At 52.2% G+C, this 17,754-nt stretch overlaps 1 protein-coding gene across 1 annotated transcript in view; it reads left to right on the plus strand.

Annotated features, from left to right (window-relative positions):
• The window catches only part of NALF2 (NALCN channel auxiliary factor 2), a 41,382-nt gene extending 24,871 nt beyond the window's left edge, over positions 1-16,511 (plus strand). The window contains exons 2-3 of the mRNA XM_074278571.1: positions 15,183-15,354; positions 15,682-16,511. Coding sequence (XP_074134672.1) covers positions 15,183-15,354; positions 15,682-16,046 — 537 coding nt within the window. The 3' untranslated portion in view covers positions 16,047-16,511. The remainder of the gene's footprint in view (positions 1-15,182; positions 15,355-15,681) is intronic.
• Positions 16,512-17,754: the final 1,243 nt, after the last annotated feature.

Genomic DNA, 17,754 nt, shown 5'->3' on the forward strand with positions numbered 1-17,754 from the left:
CATTTTGGCTTCTGGAATGGAGAACAGAGAAGCCTCTTTCTACCCCTGAATCCTCGAACAGGAGCACCCATTTTATCTATTGAAATCTAGAACGGAGAAGCCCATTTCAGCCCCTTGAAGCTAGAGCAGAGAAGCCCTCTTCAGTTAGTTCAACTAGAGCCCAAAAGCCCATTTCAGATCCTTAAACCTAGAGCCAAGCAGTCCATTTTAAGTACTACAGCCTAGACCAGAGACGTTGATATCAACCCCTCTGAGACAGAGCAGAGAATTCCCTTTCAAATATTAAGGCTAGAACCAAGAAGCCCATTTCTGCTCCCAAAAGCTAGAGCAGAGATGCCCATTTCCCCTCCTGAAGCCTAGTGCTAAGGATATGTTAGCTCCTTCAACCTCAAATAGAGACACCAGTTGAACCCCTTAAACCTAAAGCAGAAATGCCCATTGCAGGTCTTGAATCCTAGAGCAGAAAACATTTCAGTTCTGTAAATCACGAACTGAGACTCCTACTCAGCCTTTTAAACCCAGAGAAGCCCATTTCAGATGGTTAAACCTAGAGCCGAGAAGTCTATCCCAGTCCCTTAAACCTAGAGCCGAGAAGTCCATCTCAGTCCCTTAAATCTAGAGCCAAGAAGTCCATCTCAGTCCTTAAACCTAGAACCAAGAAGTCCATCTCAGTCCTTAAACCTAGAACCAAGAAGTCCATCTCAGTCCTTAAACTTAGAACCAAGAAGTCCATCCCAGTCCTTAAATCTAGAGCCAAGAAGTCCATCTCAATCTCTTAAATCTAGAGCTGAGAAGTCCATCTCAATCCCTTAAATCTAGAGCTGAGAAGTCCATCTCAATCCCTTAAATCTAGAGCTGAGAAGTCCATCTCAATCCCTTAAATCTAGAGCTGAGAAGTCCCCTCTGACCACGGATGTGCTCCGGTTTGCCAGTCTTCTTCCTGGGCTCCCAGACCAGATCACCATCTGGCCAGGGCAGGGGAACAGGGAAATGACCACCCCTCTCCCTTGGGGCACTACTCTTCTGTCATTGTAGCCTATTATGAATGCCTTGTCACATACTGTTTGTAGCCCACTTCCATCTCCCTAATTCTTTTGAAACTTCCTCTTCTATTCTCTCTTATACCATGTTTTTGATTTCAAAGGGTTTTGTCCCTTTAACTCATGTACAGAACTTTATACTCATGCTTACTAATGTTCAGCTAATTCTTTCAAGCTCCTCATTGTTTCAACCTGTCAAGGTTTTGTTTCGTATAATATATATATGTATATATGCGCCACCTTGGCATCATCCAAATCACTGATTAAAAAACCAATTAGTAGCCCTGAATAGGGGGCCCAGGACATGGTCAGCTGATTCCCCCCACGCCGGGATCTGATCTGCCTGGCACTCTGAGAAACCCCTCGGGGGTAATCATCCAGGCCCCATATCTTCATCTGGTCCCCAAGGATCCCTCAGTGATCTCAATGGTCCCATGATACCATGGGAGTCTTTCTTGGCTACTTTGCTGAACTCTAGATATTACTGTTCTCCATTGTCCAGGTCTACTTGACTAGCGATGCTTTTCACAAATGAAAACAAGATTGAGTAGTATGATTTGTTCTATGTGACCACTAGACGTGGATCCTCTGGGGGGGGGGGAGTAGGGAAGTCTTAATTGGTTAAAGTAAAGCGAAGGGGTGATACAGAGATAGAAAGTCCCCCAAACCAAGAGACAAGTGCCAAATTCTTGGGACCAGTGGGCAAAACTCCAAATTTATATCTCAAAAGAGATTCCCAGGAGCTTTGCTCTAAATAGCCTCTTACTCAGAAAGGAACCAGGGGAGATTTTTTTTTTTTTTTTTTTTGAGGCTGGGGTTAAGTGACTTGCCCAGGGTCACACAGCTAGGAAGTGTTAAGTGTCTGAGAGCAGATTTGAACTCAGGTCCTCCTGAATTCAAGGCTGGTGCTCTATCCACTGCGCCCCCTAGCTGCCCCTAGGGGAGATTTCTTACATTTCTGAGGGTCAAGGAACCTTGGACCAGTCACAGGTCTACCTCTTGAGAAGTTCTGTCTTTTGTGGCTCAGGTTATGGCAAGGTTTAAGGTGATCATCCAAATCTCTGCCTAGGTATGGGGCCAGGTTTGATACACTAAAGAGAGGAAATAAAATATCCTGGAGTTCCCCCATTCGGGATTCTAATACTATTCTTCTATTTGAGCCTGAGCTGGGAGTTGGCCAGCAGGAATACTCAACCCCAGTCTGGGCCCTGGACAAGCTTCATCTTCCCTCTGGAACAGAGGGAATTCACTCTCTGTACAAACATATCACCAAGCATTTATTAAACCCCTACTATGCAAAACCATGCCAGGAACTGGGATGGAGACAGAAGCCAAGCCATCCTTCCCTGCAGGGAGCTTACATTTTACCGGAGTGAAACATGGACAAAGTGAAGCAAGTGTCACGTGTGTCCTACACACATGGAGTAGCTTGGGGGGGAGCACTAAGACTGGGGGCAGGGCACGCCATGGCTGTCTCCTAGAGGAAGCGGCACTTCAAGTCGGCCTTGAATGAAATTAGGGATTCATTTGGGGTAGGAAGGACCACTTGATCACGCTCCCTGAGGTGAGAAATGGAATATTGGGAGTAGAAAACAGCCCTCAGGGTCATTTGGCTGGAATGTGGGAGAGGAAATGATGTGTGGTGGGTGAGAGCCAGATTGTGAAGGAATACTGGCTGGAGGACTTTGTATTTTCTTTTACTGCTCGTTCTAAGGAGCTCCTGAGACTTCCCGGGCAAGGGGGTGACTTGCTTTAAGAAAGTGATTTGGGCAGTTCCGGGGAGGATGGATAGAGGAGGGAGAGAATCGAAATCTGGAGTCCAATCAGAGGCTAATAATGGCCAAGACTGTTGGGGCAAAGGGGCACTGTGGGAATGAATCCGATTGTAATGGTGCTCAGGTCTGAGCTTGGATCATCAGGAGAGAAAGGTTATTTACTGATTTCTAAGAGCTCAGCGCTGACACTTTGATCTCTCCTGAGCCTTTGATGTAGCACTCAGCAGTGCCCGGCCTCCCTCTCCCACTTCTTCATATCCTTGCTTCCCAGGCCCCTCTTGATGTCATCGTTTCCCCAGGAGGGACAGGACCTGTTGCTTTCTCGGTTAGCCAGGCTGCCTCTAGCCCTCTCTAGTCTGTCCAGCTCCTGCCTTCCGGGCTAAGGCCAGGTAGATTAGCAGAGAAGGGGAGGACCTGACCCCGAGGCAGGGGACTGGGCTCTCCAGGCCTGTAGCTCTTGAAGCCAGGCTCAAGTTTATGACTTCCTAGCTGAGGAGCCTCACACTGGCTATTTATTTCTTTGCCATTTAATTATCTATCATCTGGTTGGTTTCGCCGGTGGTGTTTACAACTCTGTTTCACCCAGCCCATCATGTCGGCCGTGACTGACTTTGATCCTGACTGTCCTCCCCCGTAATGGAGATCAAATGGGGAGAAGAGTGTGTGTGCATTTGTGTGTGTGTGTGTGTGTCATATATGTGCATATGTAGCACACTGTGTGTGGTGTGTGCATATATTGTGTCACATGTGTCTGTGTACTCTGTGTGTGTGGTGTGTGTGCACATGCATCTGTGTGCTGTGTGTGCAATATGTGTGTGGTGTGTGCATGTGTGTGCTATGTTTCACTGCAAATGAGATGTGTGCGTGTGAGTTGTATGTCTATGTATTGTTGCCTTGCATGTGTGTGTGCAAGTTGAGGTGTGTACATGTGTGTGGTGTGTGCGTGTCTGTGTATTGTATTGCACTGTGTATGTATTGTATGGACACATGTGTGTATGGGGGGGGCAGCTGTCCTTAGTGCTGACTTTGGCCCCTGGGGCTGAGCTTCTCTTGGACTCTCAGGAGGCCCAGCCAGCGCAGGATACTGCGAGTTCCTGGATGCTGGCTTCCTTTTAATCTTGGCCCAGAAGACAATTTGATTAGAGCCCAGATGCATTCGGGCTGCCACCCCGGCCCCAGCCCACCTACCGGTATGGGACGAAGGCAAGGAGCGGGGCTTGGAGTGGATCGCAAAATCCCCTTCTTTGGAGTTCATTCATTCTTTCAGCAAATGTCGACTCAGTTCTGAGGGACGTAGTGGAATTCCAGGCTCAAACAAGATGTTGAACCTGCCCTCAGAGAGCTTATAATTTGGTAGGGAGATAGGACACAGTCAGAGGAAGCGTGGTAGACAATAGTATGAAAACACAATGAAAAGATAACAGACAGAATTATTCTGTGAGGTCAAGGTGGGAAGGTCGTTATCACAGCGGCCCAGAGAAGGGGAAGTGGCATTTGAAGCAGAGTAGCATAGAGTAGATAACAGGAGACACGGGGGCCGGCGAGGGGCCTGGGATGCAAGGCCCAGGCCTTTTGCTGTGAAGCAGTAAAGAGCTGCTAAAGACTGAGCAGTAAGGTAACATCTAAATCTATGGCCTGTGATCCTTCTGTCTCTGACTTGTGTCTTCCCTGTCCGGTGCATCCTGCTCCGGGGAATGTGGCTGTCACTGAGCCTCCCCCAGTGTTTGCCGTTGGTCACGTGCCTAGCCCTCTACGGCAGGGGCACGTTTGCACTTGAGTCTCCCACTTCTGGCCTTCGGGACCTCCGCTTGTGGGCCGAGGGCTCCCGCTCACACTGCTCTGTGCCACCTAGGAGGGAGGACCCTGAGAAGAGAGGGCAGGCACCAACCCCCATGGGGAAACCCAACTCTGAGCAGGAGATCCATAACAGAGACTTGGCTCCTCCCCTACCCAAAGTCTGACTCCTTTTTTCTTAACCTTTTCCTTCTGCATCCTTAGCTCCCTGCCCACTCCATGCTGTGGGCAAATGGTACCTTCCCCATGTCTCCACTGCTGCCTCCAGCTCACGTCTGCTGGGAAGTTAGGGCTCCTTAGAAGCACAATTGGGAGGGCGTGGGTGGCCCGCGGGCCGCTGCCCCTGGAGATGTGGCCGTTCTCATCACAGTGGGACCGCCAGTCCCACTTGGTTGCACTTGTGTTTTTGCCGGATTGTGTTGAGACCCATCCATTAATTGAGGAGTTGATGCTTCCAGAGAGTCCCTAGCTCAGCCAGCCCAACTAGGGTGAGAGGGGCCGTTATCTCCTGGCTGCGCAGTGCCAGCTCTTCTGCTGTCGTCCACCCCGGCCCAGACAGCCATCCTCATTTCTTATCCCGGGACGGGGGCTGCATCTTTCCCCCGGGGAACTTTCCCAGCTTTTTAAAGGAAAGATGGGAAAGGGAAGAATACTGAGGGATGGGGGGAGTGGGAGGAGAAACACTGAGAAGGGAGGGCGGGAGTCTTTTGTGCTCCCCGTCTGAGGCTGCTGCAGGGCAACTACAAGAAGGGGCTCCACTGAGAGCCACAGAATCTAGAGGTAGCTCTAGTGCTTCTGGGTGCGGCTTGGAGGGGTCTGGAGGCTGCCGTGGTCTGGCTGTTTGAGCACGTCAGGCAGTGTGGAAGAAGACCCCCACGTATTGAATTCTAGAATTCAAAGTCACCTTAGAAATGATCCGATACCATGAGGACCGGCAGTGGGGGGCAGAGGAGGAAAGCGTGGGGGGCAGGGGAGGAAAGCCAGGAATTGCCTTGAATAGAGCTCAGAATGCGAGCAAAGAAAAGGGGAAGGGATAGCCTGTTGCAGAATGTGGAAGGGGAACATGGGATGTCAAGAACAGAGATCAGTTAGTAGGCCATTTGGCTTGAGGACCCAGGGGATGTCATCAGCCTGGAAAGGTGCACTGTGGGTAGGCAACCTGAGAGGGCCTTTCTATGACCTGCTATTGCAGCTCCTGGAGCAGGGCAATGACACGGTCCAACCAGCCCTTTTGGGAATACCTCATTTCACAGCTATGCAGAGGATGAACTGGAGAAGGACTGGAGGCAGGGTTGTGTAAGCATATTGCTCAGTTGGGCTGCCACCGCCCATGCAACTAATGGTACTGATCAGAAGTCTCAGGACCTCAGATTATCAGGAGAGTGATTGTGCCCATTTGTCAGATGAGGAAACAGAGGTCCCGCAGTGAGAAAGGAGTTAGGCTCCAGGAAGTAGGTGGCAAACCAACAGGGAAACCACAGGCTCCTTGACTGGCTAGGACTATCAGTCCTTCCCAGGATTCGGGCAGATCATGGTTATGGTGTCCAGAGCCCAGAAACATGGTGGCCACGTTAGGAGTAGTGGCAGGCACCGGCAGCTGAGGAGATAGGATGTGTCCAGGGGAGGTACGCAGGCAGGGGGTGGACACGGGAAGCCAGATCGTAGGGGATCAGTCACTGGGGATGTTTTGCTTGCACAAAAAGTACAAACTACATAAGAAGAGGGAAGCCTGTGCTTGGCATTCAGAGGCCCCCGGCTCCCTTTCCAGTCTTCTAACACCTTGCTCCCCTCACGTGCTCTTCAGTCCAATGATACTGGCCTCCTGTCTGTTCCACAAACAGGATCCTCCATCTACTGACCCCAGACACTTTCTCCAGCTGTCCCCCATGTCTGGATCGTGCTCCCTCCTCATCTCCACTCCTTGGTTTCTCTGGCAGCCTTTAAGTCCCAATTAAAACCTCATTTTCTCCACGAAGCCTTTCCCAGCCCCACTAAATTCTAGTGCTTTCCCTCCTTTACTTACTGCCCATTTCTCCTGTCTGGCGCTTGTTCGTGCATATTTCTTTGCTTATGATCTATTTATCTTAGGCCACGAGCTCCTTGAGAATAGGAACCGTCTTTTGCCTCCGTGTGTGTTCCCAGCACATAGTAGGCACTTAATGTCGATCGGCTAACTAACCAAACAGGAGAATCTCGGGGGCGATCCCTGCCTTCACATTTGTGAAGGACAGTCGTGTAGAAGAGAAATTCGTGTTGCCGCAGAGGGCGGAACCGGGAGCCACAAAGGGGCGCTAAAGAAGGCCAGGGTTTCCCAAACTGGAACGGGCCTCCTTCAGAGGCTTTTATTCATTATGTGCCAAGGATTGGACTTGACACAATCAGAGCAGTCCCTGCCCTCAAGGAGCTTCTCAGGAGGAATGACCCAGGGATACTTTGGGCGGGAGGGAGAGACAGCTCTCAGGTGATCCTCGGCCCATGGCGAGGGTCGGAGATGAGGAGGGAGCACTTTCTGGGCATGGGGGCCACCTCGGGCTTCCCCATCGCTGGAGGTCTTCAGGAAGAAGCTGGATGACCGCTTGTCAGGTATGTCGCAAGAGGGTCAGGTTGTATTCTTTGGTGTCTGCTCTAAGCTTGGGGGAAAGGTCCCCTTTGACCAAGGCCAGCTGGGAAGAAATTTGGGGTGGGGGCAGAAAGGAGGGATTCTCCTGCCATCTCCGATCGGCTCAGAAGAACATAGGGACTGAGGTGGAATGGCACAGTAGAGAGGAGTGGGGGTAGGGCCCGATCGCCTTCTCAGCTTTCTTTTGGGGCTAATTGATGTTTCTTCTAGTTACTCCCAGCTTTCCCACTTCGTGGTTCCCATAGCAACAGGGCTGTAGGAGCCAGGGCCTAGGCTGGACTGGAGAAGGAGCTCTGCAGAGAACGGACAGCTAAGAGCAGAACACCCCCCCCACACCAACTACTACCACCACTGTACCCACATGGGAGTCAGGGCTCACCTCCGAGCAGGGAGGGCCCAGAGAGCGTCTCCCTATCTTCCTCCTCCAGCCGGGCGATGATCGCTTCTGGGACACCAAAAAGTGGCTTACCTTCTCTACCTCCTCCTCAGACAATCACCCAAACTCTTATTCCGAGAGGTCAGAAGTCACCAACTGATCGGAAAGCCAAAGACAGCTGGGTTCCCAGGTCCATCACTTACAGCTATGGGACTTTGGGCAAGCCCCTTCCTCTCTTGGAGCCTCAGTTTCCCCCCTCTGTAAAATGAGGGAGTAGACTAGACCATGTGTACCTTTTACCGTGACATGTCTCATTAGAGAATTTCAGGCGAGCAGGCTGGCTAACCTCGGCCTTCCCACACCAGCCCACCTGCCAGCATCTTCCACAATCTGGCCTCCACTTCCCTTACCCATTGCCAACTCACATCGAAAGATTCCTTGTGGTTGCCTAGAGCCCGCAGCACACTACGTATTAGGGAGCAAAAGACCCTCAGGTGGTCTACACCCAATGGAAACAAGGCCCGGAATACCTCAGTCCTGGCAACTGGGGACGTTCCTTGGGATGGCTGAGTCTTCGTATAGGTTCACAGACTTAAGGCCAAAAGGAGCCTCGAAGGCCATCTTGTTCAGCCCACTCATTTTACAGGTAAAGAAACTGAGGCCAATGGGGAAAGGGCTAGCCCAAGTTCACTCGGGCAGCAAGCAGCAGAGCCCAGATGGAAAGCCCAAGTCCTTGGATGCCCAAATCTGGTACTCTACACTAGACCACTTTCTTTCCTCCCAGGGGGGGGGGGGCATTCTCGTAAAGACTTGGCCCTCGTCTCAGCTGCCGTCGGTGCCCAGGGCGGGAGAGGAGGGCTTCCGACTGTGCCGGTGAGAGGGACAGCAGTGGTGATGGGGGCAGCGGACACTGGAGCACCAGTAGTGGCAGCAAGCTGGGGAATTGGAGCCGGCCCAAAGGCAGCCTGCTTCTTCCAGTCCCCTCATTAGCTCCTTGCCTGTTCCTGCTTCTCCACCCACAGGCCTGGTGTCCTCCCCAGGCAATCTGCTCACCCAGTCAGTTGCCATGGAGACCAAGGATGGGGGGGATTGTGAAGATTCGGCAAGAGAGGAGGGAGGGTCGACTAATTAAGAGAAAGGCTATATATCCTTCTGCAGGCTACCACTAATCCCCCCACTGCCTCCCCTTGCCCGTTAGCAGATGAACAAACTTATTAGGCTTCCATGCAGCTGCCATGGAGGGAGGGGGAACTGAGTCCCTGGACTGGGGCTGGGGCTGAGCTCCGGGAAGCTTCAGGTGGGGACCTAAGCCCCAGGAGCTGGCTGTCCCTGAGCAGAGGGCGGTGGCACACGATCTCAGAGTGGGGAAGGCACCCAGAGGGGCCCTACCTGAGCAGGAATCACCTCTGGACATCCTCCACAAGTGGGCACGCGCCCTGTGCTTGGAGATCTCCAGTAAAGGAGTGACTCCACTTTGGAACGGTTCTTATTGTGAGGAAGTTATTCCCATAATACCTTCGCATCTATCTCCCAGCAACCCCCTCCCCGCCATTGATGCTGGTCCAGGGAGGTAACAGGGGCCCAGAGGAAGGACCGACATAGTCAAAGGATTTTGCAGAGCCCAAGTTCTGGCTTAGGATTACAGGGACCGATGCTTAAACCTTCCAGTGTGAGGAGAGAAGAAGTACATCTCCAGGCTGGTAGGTTCCCCTCTGGAAAATTTCAGGAGGAACATGGGCAAGGGCTGGAATTTTGGGCTGCCACTAGCATGACTGACTCCACCTTGAAGAGCTCCCAGAGCTAGGGGACTGTTGGCCAAGGAGAGGTAGTTCTGCCTTGGGGAAGGAGGAGCCAGCAGAACCAGCCAAACCTTTTTTTTTGTTTTTCTTTTTCCTGAGGCAATAGGGGTTAAGTGACTTGCCCAAGGTCACACAATCAGGAAGTGCTAAGTATCTGAGGACAGATTTTAACTCAGGTCCTCCTGACTTCAGGGTGGTGTTCTATCCACGGCGCCATCTTGCAGCCCCGCCAGGGTAACCTTAATTCCACTCTGTAACAGCTCCTCAGAGAAAGACTTGAGCCGACTCTCCAACCTCAAAGTAATTTCTTTTCCAGGCTAACCATTCCCAGTTCATTTAACTTTGGAAAGGGGAAACAGCATGGCCTTTATCCACTTTGCCCTGGACTCACCTTCATAAAATGGACCAGGGCCCACCGGAAACAAACAGTGGGTGGAAGACAAAACAAGGAGCACAGGAGCTTCAGGGCTGATGCTTTGGCTCCCGGTATGAGCTCTTGATCAGTCACTTAGTGGCTAAAACTAAGAATATGGCCCAAAGCTGTCTGCCAAGAAGTCAACCCCAAGTATTCCCAATCACCTGCAAGAGGATGTGAAATAATGATTTCCATCCACAAATGGCTGGGTTGAAGCTAGCCTGCTTGGGTTTTAGTTATGCCTTGGGATATTAGCACAGAGTCATCCTGATTAGCAAGCCCTGGAAAATGCAGCTTCTCTCGCTTCAGATCAACCCTTCCAATCAATAGGTCACAAGGTTGGAGCTAGAAAGGCTCTAACTAAAGCTAATTCAAGCAAAAGTTTCACAAATCGGGAAACATTCATTCCCACTGACCTCATGAAAATCCGGCCTCTTTGTAAGTATTTGTGTGCCCTGAAAAACTCACTTGAAGAGATTGTTATTTCATCTTTATCTCACCCCTTGAAATGTCTACTTTGCCTCATGTTCGATAATGTCCATAATATACTAGTGGACGTGTATATATAATTGCTGAAGAAAAAACAGTAGAGAGAGAGAGGGCGGTATCCAAGCCTTTTTTTAATGGATCAGAGTGGAGCTTCCCTAAACCCAGAGGTCATTGCCTTAGGACCCACGAAAGCCAAATCCCTGTGGATTCTCCAGTTGCCCAGACTGAGGTTAACTGTCAAATCGATCACAAAGCCCCCATTGCAAGATGAACTAGAAGCTCAGACTATCCCCCTCCACTTTTCTCTTCCCAGGAAATGCCAAGGAAAAAGAAAACTAGGGAGAGTGAAATTTTGCAATTCAGTTGATCACAAGCTTCTCCTCCCTTCAAATCCCCTGCCTCACCCCCACCAGCCTAAATCTAGAGGGGGCGCTGTGCCTTCCACCCCTGTTATGCTAGCCTCCAATAGGTATTCAGCTCCTCTAGAAGCTGGCACCTAAGGGGAGGTAAGTCTCTTCTTCCGTCGGCCTTTCTGCTGAGATGGATTCCCCCTTCTGTATGCCAACAAGCTCCCTTGGCATTGGGCAAGAGGTAGATGGGCTGGATCCTGCAGCCCGGTGAGGTGCCAGCATACCCCGGCCTCCTAGAATGAGGGAAATGATAGGCCAACTGTCTTCCGCCCTGATCAGTTGCTTCTGGATTTTTTTGTCTTGTATCTCGAGCACCTGACCCAGGGCAGGTAATTGTTGATTAAAAGACTTAATGAAAGAGCTAAAAGAAGAAATGAGTACAATTAGAATTGTGAGGGAAAAACTGGAAAGGAAATAGATGGCTTGGAATGAACAGTAACTGGAAAAACTTGAATAAAGGGATGGATACCTTGAAAAGAAGAACAATGAAGGAATAAAACAGTAAGGAATTCGAGCCAAAGCAAAACATGGCAAAACGGGGAGGAAAGTTAGAGGCAGAAAGAACGGCCCCGGAAAAGCAGGTGTCCAGAGTTCTTGGAAAGTTCCTGGTCTCAGAAGAGCTCCATAGAGCAGACAAGTGCTGGAGACCAAGCCACTGGACTCTCCCCAAGGGACAGGGAATTTTTAACTGGGAAAAGAGCAGACTCAGGGGAAGGGGAGAAGACACGATGTCTTTCTTTAATTACAAAAAAGTCCAATTTTGATAAGTGGTTATGGCTGCAAAGTTCTCCCGGTAGCCTTGAGAGGCAGGGAGTGCAAGCATCCCCACCGCTTAGAGCATTTCAAGTGTTTGGAGAACCGATCTTCCTTCTGCTTGGTCCTAGGGGCCAGAGCCAGGAGCAAAGGGGGAAAGGGGCAGGGGCCCATTCCAATCCTAACTTTCTGAGCAATTCCAAAGTGGAATGGACTGCTTTGGGAGAAGATGAGTTCTCCATCACTAGACACACTCAGGGAGAAATTGGATGATGATAATAACAATAATAATACTATGAAGCAGCTCCATGGTACCATGGATAGAGCTCTGGGCTTGGAGTTAAGGAGATGAGTTCAAATCCAGCCTCAATATTGACTAACTGTGTGACCTTGGGCGAGTCAGTTAACCTCTGTCTGCATCAGTTTTCCCATCTGTAAAATGAGGCTAATAATTTCACCTACCTCCCAGGATTGTTGTGAGGATCAAAGGAGATGATATCTGTAAAGCGCTCGGTACAGTACCTGGCACATAGTAGGTGCTATAGAAATGCTAGGTATTACTGCAATAGATGGGTATGTAAATGGGGTGTTTGTATGTGCTAGAAACGGAATGGGGGCTCTCATCTTGGGCCCTTACATCATAACCCCCCCACCCAGATTCCTGACTTCCTGAACTTATTTTGACTCCAATGAGCAAAAGTCCACAGGAGGGCGCTCTTTCCCCTTCTATCCCTGCCCCCCCCAAGAATGGGGTTGCTTTCAGTTTCAACCCCTTCCCTAGTTAAGAGATCCTAGGCCAAATGGCACAAAGGTACCGCTGATGGGGAGTGGGGCGCAGGGGGAGGTGGGGAGGGTACAAGCAGTGCAGGAGATGGTTATTTCCTCCTGGGTCCCCCACCTTCCCGTTTTCATCCTTTTTAAGAACAGCCAGCATCTGTGGAGGGCTTTAAGGTCCTGACTCTCTAGTTCAACCGTGACCCAAAGGGAATCCCCGCTAGGACATATTGAGGAGTGAGCACCCCGCTTCCCTTCAAAGACCTCCAGGAGGAAGCTGCCGCTGCTAGGAGGAAGTTGGTCCTAACACCAAGCCGGAAGCTGCGTCTTTGCAACTGGCATGTGGTTCCCCCAGTTCGGCCAATTTTCATGCTCTTCCACGGGCCAGCCCTTGAAGTACCTGAAGCCAACAGTTTCATCCTTTGCTGGCATTGCCTCCCCTTCTCTTCTCCAAGCTAAACACATCCAGATGCTATCGACCGTCCTCCTGTGGCCTTGTCTTAAGGCCCTTCACCATTCTGGTCACGTCCCGCTCAATTTTCTCAGCTTGCCAACGTCCTTTCTCAGGGGTGGGTGGTGCCTGCCAAAACCTGACCACAATACCCCAGATGTGTCTGGACCACGAGTTTTGACCACACTAGTTCTGGACACCAGGCCGCCGTTCAGGTTATCGATTTCTTGGCTACCAGACTCATTGTGTGGCCCACTAAGATCCCCAGATCTTCCTAGCCATGCTCCATTTTTCTTGTACTTTTACCTGGAGGCAGCCAGATGGTGCAGTAGATAGAGTACTGCCTCAGGAAGGCCTGAGTTCAGATTTGGCCTTTACCATTTTACTAGCCACGTGACGTGGGTAACTCAAGCTCTTTTTAAAATTAATTTTTTTTCTTTTTTTCTTTCTTTTTCTTTTTCTTTTTCTTTTTTTTCTTTTTTTTTTTCCCCTCAAGCTCTTTTTGTCTCAGTTTGGGAATAATAAGAGCACCTCCCTGGAAGGGCTATTGTGAGGATCAAGTGAGCTGATATTAGTCAAAAGTGCTTGGCACAGTGCCCATCACAAAGCAGGTGCTAAATAAACATGTTTCCTTCCCTCCTGCTTATGGAGGGGATTTTCCGAACCCAAGTTAACACTACTTTTGTCCCTGAAGCCACAAAGCACCATCCATCCAAACTCACTAAAGCTCTTTGGGGGTACTATAGAGAGTATTAGAATATTCCTTTCTATGTTGTCATTCCCATTTTTCAGATATGGAAAAAGATGCTTTGAAAGTTCAGTGCTTTAGCCATCATAATACAAGCAAGCGATGGCCGGGGCAGATCTCTCTTGCTTCCTGGTCTCATGGACTGCCTTTGCCATAGCAGGTCAGGCCGGAGCACAACGGGGCCTTCTCGTTGCTCGGCTTTGTCGTTTCCTAGAGTATTTTCGTATGTGGGCCACAGGTTGAATGGCTTTGGCTCATAGCATCATGGTAGGTCAGTAGGTCATAGAATGCTATTGAGCCTCCACTTTGGGCCTCTGTTTTCTCCCTTTTCACTTGGTTCTCAGCCTTCAACCTCAACATTCAAATGAAACTGCTCCATAAAGGCACAAGTGGGTTAGTCATGGCTGGTCTGGTGGCCTTTTCTCAGTCCCTACACTTGATCCCTCAGCAGCCTTGGGCACTGTGGACTGCTCTGTTCTTTCTGGCTTACCTGCTTCTCCTCCTCCCTCTGTGGTTGCTCCTTCTTAGTCTCTTTTGTTTCCAGCAAAAAAGTCTCTCTTTCTCTCTTTCACTCACACACACACACACACACACACACCACCACCACCACTAATGTGGACATAAAGCCTAAATCTTTGCCCTGATTGGTGCTGGAAGTGGGGGAGAGAGCTGGAAGGGGGAGGGGGATACCCAGCTCCACCCAGCTAAGTATACTCCCAGGGCTTCCTTGGTAAACCCTGAAGATTCTCCTTTTCTCTCTTTTAACTACATGGCTAGCACTGAGCTCCTCAAGGTGGAGGCCCTGGGATCTGAGCCCTTGCTTCCTGGGTAGTTGAGGAGTTCTCCAGCCCTTCTCCAGCTTCCTTTTGCTTTCTTTTTTCCATCCTCAGCTCTCTTCTCCCTTGTTCTCCAAGGGCCCCTGGGCTTGCTTCTCTAGCTGGGAGAGCGTTCACAATGGCCGGGCCTGGGAAGCCACGCCAGCCCTTTGGTCTGTGGCCCTGGTGATACGTTCCCCCTGATGCATTCTCCCCAGACTCTTGACATATGGCAGCTCAAGTCTACTTGACAGAAACTTACTGACTGCCTACTGTGTGCCATGTACTGGGTGAGACACCAGGGTTACAAAGACAAGCAGAGAAAAAAAAGGGCTACCCCCAAGGAAGCTTTACCGTCCTGGGCAACTGTCATTTCTGGGGCAATGGGGTATGGCTGCTGGGTTCCTGGCAAGGGTCCCGTGGCGGGTGGGACTAGGATTGTTAGGTGCCCACTCTGCCACTAATTAGCTGCGTGACCTCAGGCAAGTTATTGTACAGTTGAGGAAACCGGTTGTCATTTGGAGGGGGTCTTCTCTAAGATTGGAGATTTGGAGCTGGAAGGGACCTCAGATTCAACCTACATTTTACAGAGAAGGTAACTGAGGCAGAGAAGTAAAGTCGCTTGCCCAAGGTCATCAAGCTTATCCTTCCAGCTCTAACGTTCTAAGGTCCTTCTCGGCGCTGATATGTCTGCCTCTACAATGCATTATCTTCTGAATGAGAGCCAGAAGGACCCAGGGGGCAGCACATGGGTCCCCAGCCCTCCCTTCCCCCAATCATGAAATCCATTTCCTGGACCTCTTACTCAAACTCTTGCACATGGGAGGCTCGGGGGGGGGGGGCACGTCTCTGTCCAGGGCAGGACAGGCTCAGGCTGGGGGAGGGATGGCTCCTGAGGGCGATACTGTCTCCTCTCTCCCCAGACTGTCTACAAGGCCTGGCTGTGCTCCGAGTACTTCAGTGTGACCCAACAGAACTGCCATCCCCGGGTGCCATGCAAGCAATACTGCCTGGAGGTGCAGACCAAATGCCCCTTTATGCTCCCCGACAATGATGAGCTGATCTATGGAGGGCTCCCCGGCTTCATCTGTCCAGGTCAGGGGGGAGGGGCACGGAGGGCACCAGGTGGATGGGAGGGGAGAGCCGAGGGCATGCAGAGTGCCGGCTGGAGGGGGGGACTGAGGCTACTTGGGGTCGGGGGAGAAAAACATCGGGCAAGGGTAGGGAAATTCTTGGATCGGGAGCAGGGCCGGGACCTCAACCAAGGGACTCACCGGGTGGCTGCCCCCTCTCCCCCGCCCCGCCCCGTACCCCCGCCCCATTCCCACCTTAGACTAAGGGGCAAAGGGAGAGCTAAGCACGGAGGACGGGGTTCGTGGGCTTTGGGAAACACTTCCCAGCTACCCACTTGTCTGTTGGCAGGCATGATGGAGAGCCCGCAGAGCCCATCGGAGGCCGAGTGCTGTGAGGTGAACTTGAAGCCCTGTGCCTCTCTGGGGGCCAGCAAGGGCTCCTCCTGGGGGGGGCAAATGTTCCCTGACTCCTCCCAGCACCAGCAGCTGCCCCTCTCCCACCACCATCTGCTGGCTGCCTCAGTATACAGGCCTTCCTCGCCACTGCTGCCTGTCTCGGGGGGCTCCTGCCTCAGCCCCAGCAGGATCCGCCTCTGCATCCTTGTGCTCATGCTGCTGCACACCGTGGCCACCTTCTCCAGCAGCCAGAGGGCGGGCGACCTGGGCCTAGAGGTGCTGCCCGCCCTGGAAGAGGCCGTATCCGGAGAAGAATGACCCCCACGGAGGGAGGGAGGGAGAAGATACCTGCCCAGGGTCCTCCTCCCAGGGGAGGAAGGGGGATGCCCAGCCCCCTTAGCCTTCCCCGAGTCCAATGGGGGGGGGGGAGGGCTCTGACAGGAGGAGGCGGCAGGGAGCAGCAGCCAGCACCCTCCTGGGAGCCTAAGCCAAAAAGAGGGGAACAGAGCTGGCTGTTCCCTAAGCCTCCTCCCAGGGCCTGCAGCTGGCCCTTCCCCTACCGGGTTTCTGTTCCCAGGAAACCCTTTTTTCCTGCATCGCCAACCCCCCCGGCCCACACTCCCTGGATTTAGCTGGCAATGCCTGGCACCCTCCTTCCAGAGTGAGGGCTCCAACAGCTTCTCTAGCTCAACTGTACCCCGCTGCCCGAGCTGAGGAGGGACAAGGGGCAAAGTTCCTGTAGGAGCGAGTCTGGGGGAGGAGGGAGGTAGATTCGGGGCAGTAGGAACAGGGAGGGTTGGGGGAAGAGATCTTTGGTGTGGGGAAGAGGCTAGGAACAGTTGGGATTCATGGTGCCTGGGAGGCTGGCCTGCCCACTTGTGGGGAGGTCTCTGTCCCCCTCCCAGCTGCAGCACCAGCTCAAACCCGATTCACTGAGGGGGGGGCAGTTGTTTGGCTGTAAGACAGCAGCTGCCTGAACCCTTTTCCCACGGTCTCTCTCTTCTTCCCCAGAGAGCTCCAAGACTTAGCCAGGCGTTTCCAACTCAACTCCCCATCGGAGGGCAGGCCTGGGGCCCACACAAGCTAGCCCTCCTGAGCTCCATCCCAATCTTCAGTGAAGGGGGGGCCTGGCACTCCCACTGACACCTAAGACCTGCCCGGGGGAGCCTCCCACCTGACCTACCAAAGACCAGATTCAATAGGGCTTTGTGCCAACTGCCAACTCAAGGGGCACATGAGAGCCAGCGGAGGGTGGCCAGGAGAGCAGCAGTGAATGAGGAAGGAGGCCCAGGAGGCTGGGCTGGAGATCGGGGTGACTCCAGCTGCCTTCAGAGCAGGGGTTCAGTTCTCAGCCAGGGAAGGCCTCTCCTCCAGGACCCCTGAGAGCTGATACTGGGAGCCATTGGTCAGGGGCCTGGGGATTGCAGGATTGTGGGTAAGGGGGCCTGTGAACTAAAGTCTAGAGTGGAGAGGAGTGAAGGAAGTCTGAGATTGGATTCAGCTGACAGGCTGAGGGAGGCTTGGGTGTGCAAGGCTGACCTGGAGAGCCCAGCGTTGGAGCCCCAACAGACTCCTAGTGAAGCCCCACCTGGGTCCCTGCTCTAGGTCCTTCATTCCTCATCAACAGTGCTGCCCCTCTCCCACCACCCAACAGGCTCTGACATCCTGTAGCTCAGCCCTGGGCTCAGTCAGCCCTGGACACTCTCCGCTGTCCAGCTCTCAGAGATGCTTTTCTCAAAGAACTGAGACGGAGGATGGAGTGGGGCTCCAGGACACAGGAGGCCCTCCCAAGTGCCCTCTGCAGGCAGATCCCAGGGCAATAGGCTTGTGGAAACCAACAGCACCTCCTCCCCCACCCCAAGTGCCCAGGAGGTGCCCAGCTCAGACTAGCCTAGGTCCTTGTCCATTGTGGGGTGGGGGTGGCCAGAAGGCACCAAAGTCAACCTTGATGTCATCCTTTGTACTTGCCCCCTCCTTTGTGAGCTGCCATCCCTCCCCCTTTCCCCCAGCTTCTTCCCTCGAACCC

The sequence above is a fragment of the Sminthopsis crassicaudata genome, chromosome X (genome assembly GCF_048593235.1).
Source record: "Sminthopsis crassicaudata isolate SCR6 chromosome X, ASM4859323v1, whole genome shotgun sequence".
NCBI classification, from domain to species: domain Eukaryota; kingdom Metazoa; phylum Chordata; class Mammalia; order Dasyuromorphia; family Dasyuridae; genus Sminthopsis; species Sminthopsis crassicaudata.